Source organism: Carassius auratus, unplaced genomic scaffold (genome assembly GCF_003368295.1).
Source record: "Carassius auratus strain Wakin unplaced genomic scaffold, ASM336829v1 scaf_tig00034501, whole genome shotgun sequence".
In the NCBI taxonomy this organism is placed as follows: domain Eukaryota; kingdom Metazoa; phylum Chordata; class Actinopteri; order Cypriniformes; family Cyprinidae; genus Carassius; species Carassius auratus.
Window position 1 is genome coordinate 94,586 of NW_020526153.1, and position 13,868 is coordinate 108,453.

Consider the following 13,868-nt stretch of genomic DNA (forward strand, 5'->3'; position numbering starts at 1 on the left):
TAAAATACACACATAAACACACACACAATCAAGAATATTTATACAGTATATATTAAAAATAGTGTGCATATATAACATTCAGTCTTGCATTCAGAATTCATAAGTATTCATATGATTGGAGTAAATTACTGTAATCTTGTATGATTAAATTAATATGAAAATTATTTTTTAGAAAAGGTCCACCTCTGAAATTAACTGTAAGCAGATTAATGAAAATGTATAAATTCGCAGGCAGTTTGGCAGAACTTAAAATTATTTATTTGTGGATTTGTGTGTGTGTGTGTGTATCTGTGGAAAAGCTAGACCTTTTTGTTCGCTTGCTATTTCAAATCAAGCCACCATCAGTGTGTTACGAATGAAATGATACAAATTTGCCACCAGTTCGCCAAAACTGAAAAAAAAAAAGGTTATGAATATGAGTGTATTGGGCATGATGTTTCTGTCTGTGGTTGTGTCTACAATAGCATCACCAATCAGTTTGTTGATTAGTCTCCTAAAACCTGACTTAAAGCTCGAAACAACAACAAAACATCTTGATGCTTATAGTCGCATTGGTTTACGAGGAAAGGCTTTCACAAATTTGAGGAACTTTAAACTTAGCCCAACATGTTGTTTGGTGATAGCGATCTTGTCACAAATGCTTCTCACTTCCTCGCAATACATTTATATCTCATGACCAACTGCCCGACAGTGATGCAGGCCACCTGTCAAAGCCTTTTAGGTGTGTGTGTGTCTGTGTATGGAGAATATCATCCTGGTATTCTCTTTATATGGTTATAATGGCACAAAACAAGGATTCCTCCACTTGTCCGTCTGTGTGCCAGAGGGAGGGTGTGAGGGCAACGGGCACTCATGGATCGTGGGAACAGCATCACTCTCTCCGTAAACCTCTGGCTTTGAGATTTTAAAAATAGATGAGGTTACATAAGCCTAATATGAGAGAAAAAAAAGCATAGCTGAAGTCCTGGGGCTTTTACATTAGCGGTTACATGAAAAAATACTATTTTTTATTTTTTTTATAATAAATACTTATAGTGTTTTTGAGCCATACTATAGTAAAGTGCTTGAATACATTTTTGTGGTAATTCTATAGGTGCTGTAGTAATATAAACAAATTACTTTACCCAATACTGTAGCTTTCTGCAACTACAGGGTATATTATACTACAATACAGTACAGTTGAAAAACACAATGAATTGTGATTATTTTTAACATCAGATAAGCATCATTCTTGTTTAGGTACTTGAAGATATTTTCTACTAAAGTTTTTTTGCTTTCTATGTCAGCTACTAGAATCTCAATGCTGTTTAATACAGCGAATACCTTAGCAGATTCTAGCTACAATGCCGTAACTTACAAAAATGTTAGCTACTACGAATTTAGTTTAAAAATAGTCATTCTACTGTGACTTAATGATCAAAGGTGCATGAAAATAGCAAAGCAGATGTGCTAAGTGGAGATTTTTTATTTTATTTGAAGCCAAAACAAAATGAAGAGTTAGCTTTAGCTATTAGCATCTTACTAGGCTCCTTCTAGATCTGTGAAACACATCACTTATGTTCCCCATCTGGTTTAAACCTGTCAGTTTCCAATGACTGTTGTACCTCATCCATTAAACTTTACATTTCTCCCCACACCCCCACCCCAGCCCCTAAAATTAACTGTTGGTGTCCGTTTCGCTCATGAGAGAACAGTGGGTGGACAGGAACTTTCCCTTCATCGAAACGCACTATTATTTTAAGTGCGGTTGTAACGCTAATACAAACTTCATTCTACCTTTAAATGGAGATGACATATTTTTAACCCATGCCCTGTGGAAATGCTCATGTTTGTGCTGGGATAACCCAGACTGCGGGGGTGTTAGCCTGGGCGCACGGGTTAACTTTACTCCCAACTGACCCTCTGGAGGGTATAAGTACACAAACGTCTGTAATTCGTGCTTTGGGAAGTTGGGTTGGTAGTTGGTATTGGCTGAACACATCACACATGAGCAGTTCCCACTATATTTACAAAAGCAATACATGTACTGATGTTACTGCAGCAATATGACAGGCAATGAATTGTGCACATACATTTCATTATATGTATATAGCAATATATAATATGTAGCCTATATTTCATTATATAATTTTATATGTTAAATGTTATTTGTTTTATTTCTTTATTATGCTGTAAATGGTGCAAACAAATAGAAATGACACACATTCTACTACTAAATAACATTTTTCCTTCTGTCCTGCTGATTTAGGAAAACCCCCGCTCCGAACACAAAGCATCATGGGGCGGAAGAAAATACAGATCTCTCGGATTCTTGACCAGCGAAACCGACAGGTTTGTACTTGTTTTATTTCATGCTGTTAAAATACATGTAATGGCATCTGAACATATTTTATTTCTATAATATAGCCTAGACTTTTTGTTGCTTGAAACTGAATATTTTGTAGGAAATAATGTAAGGCGTGTTTGATTTTAACAATTAGGATTTGATTGCTGGATGTTATCCTGTATTATTATCTAGGACCCTTTTTTTGTAATATTTCACCCGCACAGAACAATATTTAAATCAATATTTAATTTTGATCAAGATTTTTTGATAACACTTTAGTAAAGGGACCAATTCTCACTACTAACTAGTTGCTTATTAGCATGCCTATTATTAACATATTGTCTGTTTATTAGTACTTATAAAGCACATATTCTGTGCATTCTGTTCCCAATACCTAAACTTAAAAACTACCTTACTAAAGAAAAATTCCCCAAAAAGCTGTGGTTTACAATGAATTTATAACAGCTAATAGGCATCATTAGGCACGAAGCAACGCCCATTAGCTGTTATAAATTCACTGTAAACCACGGCCTTTTGGGGGTTATTGCTTTTATAAAATGGTTATTCCATATATGTAGTAAGGTTTCAGAAAAGAAAACAGAGCAAATAAAGTGTAGTGATATAAATAAAAACAGAATACTTCAACCAAAAAATTTAGTTCCTCAGAAACAGTTGTGGTTCCAAAAAAAACGGTTGCCAAGCAACACAGAAGTAAACAAAGGTGTATGTTTGTAGTGTAATTTACAAAGGCTTGACCAATCAGAATCAAGGATCGGAACTATATGTTTTAAAACAACTATTAATAAGCAACAAATTAGGAGTTTATTGAAGCAAAAGTCATAGTTAATGGTTTATTAATAATGAGAATTGGACCTTAAAATAAAGTGTGACTGATTTTTTAAATATAAAACATTATGAAAACAACCTTTTTTAATAAAACCAAGGGCGTTTCCATTGAATATGATTTCATGTTGTATATTAATCTATATATCTTTATTGTTCATATATCTGACAAAAAAAAAAATGGGGCTTGCTTACTTTTCATACCATCAGTGATTCAATTATGTAATGTTTTTTTACACTTTCGCCATTCTCACACAAAGGTCCATGTTAGACGGTAGACTTTTGCTCTACATAAGAATGTGGTATTTTAATCCAGGGCAAAAGACCTTGAGGTGTGAAACATGGGCTTTGCTATGGGGCGAAGACAACGTATGTCCAAAAAAAGACTCCAAAACGATACACAGCGTGAGAAGTCAAACCATTATTGCTTTGTGGCATCTATCAGACGTTTCTGTAACAATAGTCCTGTGGTTTGTTCTCTTCTTCAAGGTGACATTTACCAAGCGCAAATTTGGTCTGATGAAAAAGGCCTACGAGCTGAGCGTGTTGTGCGACTGCGAGATCGCTCTTATCATCTTCAACAGCACTAACCGTCTTTTCCAGTACGCCAGCACCGATATGGACAAAGTGCTGTTAAAGTACACCGAATACAGCGAACCTCACGAGAGCCGCACAAACACTGACATACTGGAGGTACATGCCAAATCTCGCCCTTCTGAAGTGTGTTCATTATTAGTATGTTACCAAAATCAGATGAGCTACTGCTACGGTTTTACTGTGCTTAATATAATTGTCACATAACCAAACAAAGTCCCACAATTAGTTTGTAATTACAAATGAAGCTGGAGATGTTTTGCACTGAACATCATGTAGATATGCATGTACATTTAAAAGTACTGGCAAATAAAAAAAAGCTTTATCTTACATTATGTTTTCATATTATTTATAAATTATTTTATTTTAATGGAATAGTTTTATTCAGCAAATGATGCTTTTTTTTATTGATCAAAAGTGACAGTAAAGACTTTTAAAAGGTCACAAAGTTTTCTGTTTCAAAGGAAATGCTGTTCATGTGAACTTTCTGTTTATCAAAGAGTTCTGACAAAAATTGCACATTCTGCACAAAAATATTAAGCAGCATAACTGTTTTCAACATTGATAATTATAACAAAAGCATCAAATCCGCATATTAGAATTATATCTGAAGGATCACGTGACACTGAAGACTGCAGTAATGATGCTAAAAATTCACTTTTGATCACATAAATAAAATACATTTTAAAATATACTAAAATAGAAAACATTCAAAATTTTAAATTTTTCACAATATTTCTTTTTTTTTTTACTGTATTTTGATTAAATAAATGCAACCCTTAGTGAGCATAAGAGACTTCTTTCTCTCTCTCTCTTTATATATGTGTGTGTATGTGTGTGTGTGTGTGTTCGACTTCGAATTCAGTCGATGTCTGATCCAATTCTTCCTCCTTCACCCCAAATTCTCTCTTTTGCCCTCTCTTTCGTTCTCTTTCTCTTTGAGTGCTCCAGACTTTGAGAAGGAAAGGAATGGGGCTGGATAATTCAGAGCTCGATCAGGAAGACAGTGTGACGATGGGAACGGAGAAATACCACGATGGCATGGACCTCTCCATTGCTCGCCAACGTTACTATGTTAGTAGAATGGAAATTACCCAAATGCCTGTGTTTATCTGACAGGAATGCCTAAAGTAATGTTATAAATCCACTCATAGGCTCCTTCGCTCTTGCCTTCGGAAGTGATGGGTGCAAGTACCGAAAACGGCTACAGCAACTCCTCCAATCCAAACCTTGGTTCACATCGGACTCCGTCCTACAAACCTTTGTGTACCAGACCGGGCTCAACCGGTTCTGTCAGCTCCAACTCCCATCCGGCTCTCATGGGACCACATGCAGGTAAGGTCCATGTCTTATCAAATGGCCATTTTCAAATATTTTATAACATAGGCTTATCCTTCACTATTAAAATAAAGGCTATATTTAAAGGTACACTATGTAAACTTTACGCAGTAAACATAGTATGTAACATAGTAATACCCTCTAGCCGTTGAAGCATTAAAACGGCAAGTTATTTGAAAAGGAACATTGTTGTGATAATTACTGTGAGATGTTATTCATATTATTGTTATTACATACGTGTTATTGTTATTATTAAACATTGTGTTGTGTACTTAGTCAATACATAGCAGATGTGATGCAAACTATGTGGATGATTCATGATTTATTATGGGTACTGTCGCTTTTGCTTTTTGCTTGCATACTCTTTTTAGTTCACGGTTTAGTTGTGGTTTCAAGCTAATTCCACTGCGAATAGCAATATGGAAGGCAGACGGGGCCAGAAGTCTTTAAACGGAAAGGTTCGTTGTGTTAATGCGACCATTTTGGACGCATTGTTTGTATGTGTATTTTGAATGACACTCACATTCTGGTCATGTTAAGGTGTCAGTTTCTGCCGTGTTTCTATGGTATGTGTAAAGACGCACAGTTTTTACCAAATTTGAACTTGTGTCTCAACGCGCGCACATTCTGGTCGTGTTCGAACATGTAATACTTTTTAAAGCAGATTTACCTTAAGTAGATTTACTCACATAGTAATCCTTTTTTTAGTTTATTGCGCCATTGCTTTAGTGATATCTACTGTACTAGAGTCAATTAATGTAACAATATAAATTAAGACTTTTTTTTACCTGAGAAAGAATGTTGAACTAAACAACTAAAACAAAGCACAAGACTGACGTCACTCAATATAGCGATGCATTATATCTCAAGAACCAATATAATTAGTGAGTTTTGCACATGTGCTTTCCAGTGTACGATTATGACAACCTTCATGAATAAACATTATGTCTGATGTTTATAAACATACAATGCCTTCCAAAAGTATTCATACCCCTTCTCTTTTTTTTAAGTTTTGTTATGTTGCAGCCTTATGTTAAACTGCTTTAAGTTTCTTTTTTGCCACATCAATCTACACTCCATACACCATAATGGTTTGAAGAAAAAAAAATGATTTTATTGCATAAGTATTTCCACCCTTATCTGGGACAGTTGAAATTTAGCTCATTGGCATTCATAATGCTTGTAGATGTCACTACACTTAGAGTGAAGTTAACCTGTGGCAAATTCAATTGAATGGGTATGATTTAGAAAGGCACACATGCCTTAATAATAGGCCTAACAGCTAATAACGCATATCAGAGCAAAAACCCGCCTGTAGAGCTCAGAAACAGGTTAGCGTCAAGCCACACGTCTGAAGAAGAGTTCAGAAAAGCTTTATGTTTCATTGAAGGTTCACAGAAACATGTAGTATCTGTTACCCTTAATGAAAGAAGTTTGAAACAACCAGGACTCTTCCAAGAGCTGGCCTTCTGCCCAAACTGAGCGATTGATGGAGAAGGGCTTTGGTTAGAGTGTTGATCAACCTGATGGTCACTCTAGTTGAGCTTCACGATCATATGTGGAGACAGGAGAAACCTACAGAAGGAGAAACATCACTGCATCACTCCACAGATCTGGGCTTTGTGGCGGTGTGGCCAAACTCAAACTTCTCCCCAGTGAAGATGCATGCAAACACACTTGCAAAAAAGCTCTTAATTACCCCCAGACTGTGAAAAACAAGATTCTCTTGTTTGAAGGAAACCACCTGCAGAGTACCATCCCAAAAGTAAAGTGTTAGCAGCCTCATGCTGTGGGGCTGTACTTCAGCGGGACTTGTCAGAGTAGAAGAAACACTCAATCAAAGAGATAACCTTAATGAAAACCTAGTCCAGAGCATTCAGAAGCTCAGACTGGGCAGAGGGTTAACCCTCCAACAGGCCAATGACCCTAAGAACTCACCAAGAGTGGCTTATAGACAACTCTGTGAATGTTCTTGAGTGGCCCAGCCAGAGCCTTAACTTGAACCCAATCAAATATTTCTGTAAAAACTTGAAAATGTGCATCTGCCCCCATCCAAGGTGACAGGGGTGAAAAGCTGAAGAGGTGAAGAGAAGAACGGCAGATAATTGACCAATGCCGATGAGCAAAGCTTGTTGTTACGTTCCCCTCAGTGTCTAGGGGTCAGAAGGGGAAGTAAGACATCAAACAAAAAAAGAGGAGGAGGAGGCTGTAAATGTGCTTCAGCTAAGTACGAAGTTAAGGGTATGAATACTTACGCAATGTACTTATTTCATTTTATTTTTATTTATTTTTATACATTTACGAAGTTGTAACAATTCTGTTTTTGCTTTGTCAATATGTTGTATGGAGTGTAGACTGCTGTGGGATAAAAATGTTTTTTATTTAAAGCAGTTTAACAAAAGGCGGCAAAATAACAAAACCTGAAAAAAATTAATACTTTTAAAAGGTACTGTATAAACTAACATACCACCATGCCACATATGCAATATAGTCTCAAATACAGCAATTTCCTTGGTTGTTGTGCGTGTTGTGCCGTGCAATCACATTTTCCAGGTACCATTAAAATACTTTTGGCCCCATCCACCTTCCATACAGCAATCGGCAGATCTACAGATTTACTGATATGATGAAAATACGCCAGAAAGTTTCCTGCGAAATCTACCCTGATAACTTTACATATTAATAATTATTACAGGCCTACTAAAGTGGTTTAGGTAAAAAAACAAACATACAAAAAAACAGGTAATTTATGATGTACTTGCGATTTTGTTAATTGTAAAAAAAAAAAAAAAAATTGTTACATAGTGTGGCTTTTACTACATAAACTACTGTATATGTACCGCTTAAACCATATTTCTGTTGCGCTAAGTGTTTTGTGGAGGCCAACCACTAAAACTGTTTACCGTATCGTACTTATTATAGCCATTATCAAATGGGGTTACACAGAAAGGCAGTGGGGAACGGTCCCCGAGTGGAGTATTTTAGTACTTGCGCACAGGAAGTTCTCATATGTGAAACAGCCCACCCTCTCAACCACGCACACATACAGACACTCGTACGAAACAGTAGCTGAAGACAGAGCTGTGGTTTCTGAGCAGAATGTCACACCTGCTGGACTTTTTGATGCTGTGCCTCTTCATCTCCATATTACTATTAGCAGTGCTGCATGGGAATGTTCTGCTCAAAGTGACCTGTGGTCAGAATCCATGCTATACAAGCAAGCTGAAGTCTGCAATATTATTTTAATTTATAATATTCATAATATTTAATTTATAATATGTCATAAAATGTATCAATTTTTAATTTATAATATTACTTTAATGTATAATATTCGATATTTAGTTCAGAATATTTGTAATATTATAATGTTTAATTTATAATAATTAAAAAATATCGCTTTATATATAATACAATATTTATTTACCATGCTTTTATTTATTTTGTGTACTTTTCAAATGCTATTTATTTATTTAACATACATTTAAACATTTATATATTCAGACAAAGATTACATTTTAAAAGAAAAATATAATTTTAAAAACTGTGATATAATCAAGAAGATGAAGAGTGACAATAAACAATTCATTTTTATATTTTTGAGTGAAAATTACTGTATGTCAGCTGTAATAATATTTAAAAAACTTTTAAAAGTGTATTTAAGAAATTGACTTCAAAAAGTTGCGATGAAATATGAGATGCTATTTATTTTTAAGCTATTTAGAAATTATTGATCATTTATATAAATATATATTTACTTATTTATATATATTATTTATTGACAAAAATAATATTACATTGTTATATTTATTTTTGCTTTAGATAAAGTGTGAAATAAACAAAAAACTATTTTTTGTTAAATTATTATTATTATTAATAACTGTAAATCAGTTGCAACAGTACTGGCAACGAAATCAAGGAAAATGTCACTTGAGAACCTTTTTTTATTTTATTTATTTTTTAAATTGCCAACCAACCTGTAATTGTGTTAAATTATGCAGGATGTTTAAAATTATGATTTAATTGTGTGTATAAAGGACACATGAAACGCATTCTTTGAAAGTAGCCTTATCAAGACATTCAGAGCCATCATGACAAGTGTTTCCAGGTGTCAAGCTAGATAGTGAATAAACGTCTTCTGAGAAGGAAAACTTCTCCTTTCAGTGAACGATAGAGAGAGTAGGAGAGAGAAACTGAAAAAATCATTTCAACCACATCTTGTTTTTCACTTCCTATATGACTATGAAGGTCTGGGCTACTCGATGTTCTCTCATGGCAACCTGAGCAGGGCCTTGGAGATGAAGACTCCGCCCCCTCTGAATATGGCCAATGATGGACGGCGCATCGACGCTCACGGTGGACTCTGTGGAACCCGCAGTAATCTGGCCAATGCTGTGAGAGAGTCTACAAAAGTACTCACTCGTGCACTGAAATGACTGTTTTGTCACTAAACAGAACTTAACGTCACTGTACTTAACTTTAGCACAGAGGAAGAGGCAGCTTTACCTTTATATATCAGTCTTTTAGAAATGAATCATTGACAGTCGGCATAAAAAGTGTAAGAGAGCAGTTACTCATGTACATTTAAATGAAATTATTGATGAAAAGTTTTATGACATTTCTAAATATAGACATTTCATAATAGAAAACAATGTATTACTCATCTATAATATTAATATTAGTATTATTTTACACATTTTAATATACATTAAAGTATATACAATTATAATAGGCTATTAATATTTGTCATATGAATTTCAGATTATTATTTAATAAAGTACTTACTATGTTAATGCAAAGTTATTTTATTTTTTTCATTTTCAATTTAGAAATTATTATAATTATGAAAATAATTATATGAGTAAAAGTTTTAAATTAGTTCTGTCAACGATTAATCGCGATTAATCGCATCCAAAATAAAAGTTTTTGTTTACATAATTTATGTGTGTGTACTGTGTATATTTATTATATATATATAAATACACACACATGCGGTATAAATAATATCAAAATATTTTGAAAATATTTACATGTATATATTTATATTCATATTATTTATATTATATATAAATATTTTATATAATAAAATCTTTAAAATATACATGCATGGGTGTCTATTTATATATACATAACAAATATACACAGTACACACACATATATTATGTAAACAAAAACTTTTATTTTGGAAGCGATTAATCGCGATTAATCGTTTGACAGCACTCATTTAAATATAGACATTTCATAATTAAGACATTTAATTTATTACAGTAATGTTTGTCATATTGGTTTTATATATTACAGTATCATTAGTTCATAAAAATATAATGTCTTTTCATAGCATTGAGATTTTTTTTTGCATGTACAGTAACTAATGATATGATATATAATGTAGCAATATATTATAACTTTTTTTCATTATGATATTGATATTTAATATACTGATAATTTGGTAATTATTTACCTTTTCTTTTCCTTTGGTCCCCATCTAGAGAGTACTCTATCAGAGTATGCATGCTGGGGGCCACATGATGGCGATGGGGAAGACAGGCTTACTCGGGCACAGTCTGGGCAACTACGGGGCTTCAGGTGGGGGCCCAATCCTTATTCACAGCACTTACTGCAAAATTATATTACAGGGACAAAAGTACTGTCATGCGACATGTTACACTTTTTTCAAATAATTCTAATTATCAACAAACATCACTGTGCACAATGAACATTTATTCATATATTCTCTGCTTAAAGGGAAGCACTAACAGTCAGTTTCTGGTTTAGAATACAGCAACCCCAGTTACACCGTGGGTTATCAGCGCAATTCTATGAATACCTGGCAACCTTTGTCTCATCAGGACACCCACCAGTCCATGATCAGCCCTGGGTGAGAAATGCCTTAATTACCATGCATTTAATCATAGACTATTTATTATATTATATTTAATTTATTTATTTTTAATCTGTACATTTATTTTTAGGTATTTTATATTTTATTTTATCATTTAATTTATAATTATCTAATTATTTCTGACACTCAAATGTCTGCCCATCATGCTCATGTCATTGTCCACAGGATGGCATCAGGAGGAAACTGTTCGTACCCGTCCCAGTGCTCCTCCCCTTCCTCACCGCCACACCCCTCCCTCAACCTGAGCATCAAATCAGAGCGCACCTCTCCTGAGCACATGCTCTCGGCCACGCCCCCCAGCTGTCACACGCTGCAGCACTCACCAATGGAAGAGCCCAAGGCCACCAGCTGCCCTCCGTCAGAGGAATACTCCGCTGTGGAGAGGGACGAGATGCAGAAGAGCGGTTACTCCGGCCAGCATGGCCCAAACAGAGAACCTGGAGAGGGGAAGAGCCACCAGCCTCTGAAGCAACCTGACGCCAATAATGGATGGATAAGATAATCTCCACAACCGTTTCTTTTCATTTCTTAAAGGAACAGTACACCCAGTAATTCAAATTCGCTGAACATTTACTTACCCTCAGACAATGCAATATGTAGGCTAGATGAGTTGTTTTCTTCATCAGAACAGATTTGGAGAAATTCATGATGGTGAATGGGTGCCGTCAGAATGATAGTCCAAACAGCTGATAAAAACATCTCAGTAATGCACACGACTTGAGTTTATCAACTAACATCTTGCAAAGTGAAAAGCTGCTAGTTTGTTTACTAAATACATAACTTAAAAACAGTACTTCTGGCCAAAATATAAGTCTGTAATCCATAACAATGCTTCCTCCAGTGAAAAAGTCCATCTCCTGCTGTCCTTTTACATGAGAATCCACTGATTTCTTTACAACTGATTTGGACTGTTTTCACTTGTAAACAAAGCTTTATCTGTGCATATTTGTCTCCTGATTCAGACGAGGCAACAGTGGAGAAAGCAATATTATGGTTAGAGAGACTGGTATTTTAGCCAGAAGCAATGGTTTGAAATTAAAACCTTCTTGTTGGATTTGTTTAGAAACATGCAGCTTTTCACTTCACAAGATGTTAGTTGATAAACTCGAGTTGTGTGCATTACTGAGATGTTTTTATCAGCTGTTTGGAGTCTCATTCTGACGGCACCCATTCACTGCTGATGATCCATTGGTGAGCAAGTGATTTCCTGCTAAATTTCTACAACATGCATCATATTCCTCATTAATATTAAATTCTTCACGTTTAAATACACACAAACATGAATCTTGTTTTTATTAATCAATTATTATTATTTTTATTTTTTATTAATACCATCACTTCACCAGAGCAGCATTCACATCAGTGCTGACCCTGTTTAGAAATGTGATTCCTCATTTTCCTCACATAGTGTAAATTACTGTAGAGTTCATGTAAATGATCTTCACTCAGGACAGACCGCTTTTCTACTTTCACACCAAAGGGTTTTTAATAAGAAAAAAAAATAAAAAGAAAACAATGTTGTCTTGATTATTCGTCAAATTAATTTGCATTATTTCTGGCATTACTTATACATTATGTAATATTTTAATTTCTTAGCTTATGTTTTTCACTTGTGCTTGCGTTATCAGTTTGTGTGAATGATGCATATACCATCATGTCTCTTCCTGAAGTATTGTCAGTTGAAGTTTGTTATAATGGCCACAAGAGGGCACATAAACATATCATGCATCCGAATGCTTCTTGTTGACATGACATTGTAACCTAACCTTTATTTTATAATGAATAAATAAATGCATTTGTACATCTTGAGTAGTGTGTCATTTGTTAAGGCATATAGGTGTATAAGGTCATCATTTGCCAACACTTTGCATTTCTTAAATCAGTGGCACTTGGGGCCCACTAGATGGCCTCAGTAAGCTTTCTTATTTACCTAAATATACTGACTTAAAACGTAATGATTGAAAATTACTATAAAAGGTAGTTATAATAGAATAACTTTCAAATGGTGAAACAGACTGGAGCACTACATTAACCAATTAGCAATTTACTTTCTTAGTTGTATGTAATGAGGTGATGATTGGGGAGTATAAAAAGAAATGACGACCACTTCAGTTAAGTTTTCCCGCCAAAAGGTAAAAGGCTACAATTCTTTGACAACTTTCCTGGATACTGTAGGTACTTTGCATATTTGGCAATTATGTGGTATGTATTGAAGTATCATGGTAAAGTTTAGGTTAAACTTGTACCTAATAACTTGACATAAATGAAAACGTAGTTGTAAGAGGCAGCGTTTTGAGCGTTCATAAACACTTTAATTTTCACAAATAATTCGTTTTCCATAGTTTCACCCAATGAAAGACGTAAACGTATTTTGACACAACAAAGGTAAAACTGTTGAAAACGGTCTGGAAAGACATATTTTAGTGTTTAATTGACTTAGCGAATTCAAAGTAACATTTTAAACTGACTTTTAACGTTTGTTTACCTTTGCTTTCAAATTAAACATGGCGGGAAGCCGTTTAAAAATCATCATTAGCGCCATTTTAAACGGCTTTTTAGCTTAGTTTGACACACAATAAATGAACTGCATCTCCATTATGCTGAATCTCTGTAAAGTCGACAGTTTGAGTGTGTTAATATCAGATATTCTAGCAGATATATCTTGTTTTTGTCAGATCTCTCCTGTTACGTATTATAATCATCATACAATAATACAAACACTGCAGCTATGTCTGCACACAATTTTATATTCAAATCCCATTTCTCACACACCCATCCACGCCATCTTGAACCCCTTGAGCTATTAAAAAGCAGAAAATTGGCTGGAATTAGCCATCTCCCCGGCTCGTCAGCACAGCCTACCATACC

The 13,868-nt window shown here is 34.7% G+C and overlaps 1 protein-coding gene across 2 annotated transcripts; it reads left to right on the forward strand.

Annotated features, from left to right (window-relative positions):
• Positions 1-2,255: 2,255 nt before the first annotated feature.
• LOC113081483 (myocyte-specific enhancer factor 2B-like) lies at positions 2,256-11,552 on the forward strand. 2 transcript variants are annotated; one of them, XM_026253546.1, is made up of 8 exons: positions 2,256-2,331; positions 3,659-3,862; positions 4,715-4,837; positions 4,918-5,098; positions 9,347-9,510; positions 10,588-10,684; positions 10,874-10,976; positions 11,166-11,552. In XM_026253546.1, the coding sequence occupies exons 1-8, from the start codon at positions 2,278-2,280 to the stop codon at positions 11,500-11,502; spliced, it is 1,263 nt and encodes a 420-aa protein (XP_026109331.1). In that variant the 5' UTR covers positions 2,256-2,277; the 3' UTR covers positions 11,503-11,552. The 2 variants fall into 2 exon arrangements, with proteins under 2 accessions (XP_026109331.1, XP_026109332.1); XM_026253547.1 differs by having other exon boundaries at positions 9,347-9,492.
• The last annotated feature ends 2,316 nt before the right edge of the window (positions 11,553-13,868 follow it).

What these genes read in the sequence shown, in the direction of transcription:
- LOC113081483 (XM_026253546.1), top strand. Translation starts at nt 2,278, where the DNA reads ATGGGGCGGAAGAAAATACAGATCTCTCGGATTCTTGACCAGCGAAAC. An exon ending in CAAACACTGACATACTGGAG is followed by an intron (nt 3,863 to 4,714) that starts GTACATGCCAAA and finishes TGAGTGCTCCAG; the next exon opens with ACTTTGAGAAGGAAAGGAAT. An exon ending in GGGCAACTACGGGGCTTCAG is followed by an intron (nt 10,685 to 10,873) that starts GTGGGGGCCCAA and finishes TTTCTGGTTTAG; the next exon opens with AATACAGCAACCCCAGTTAC.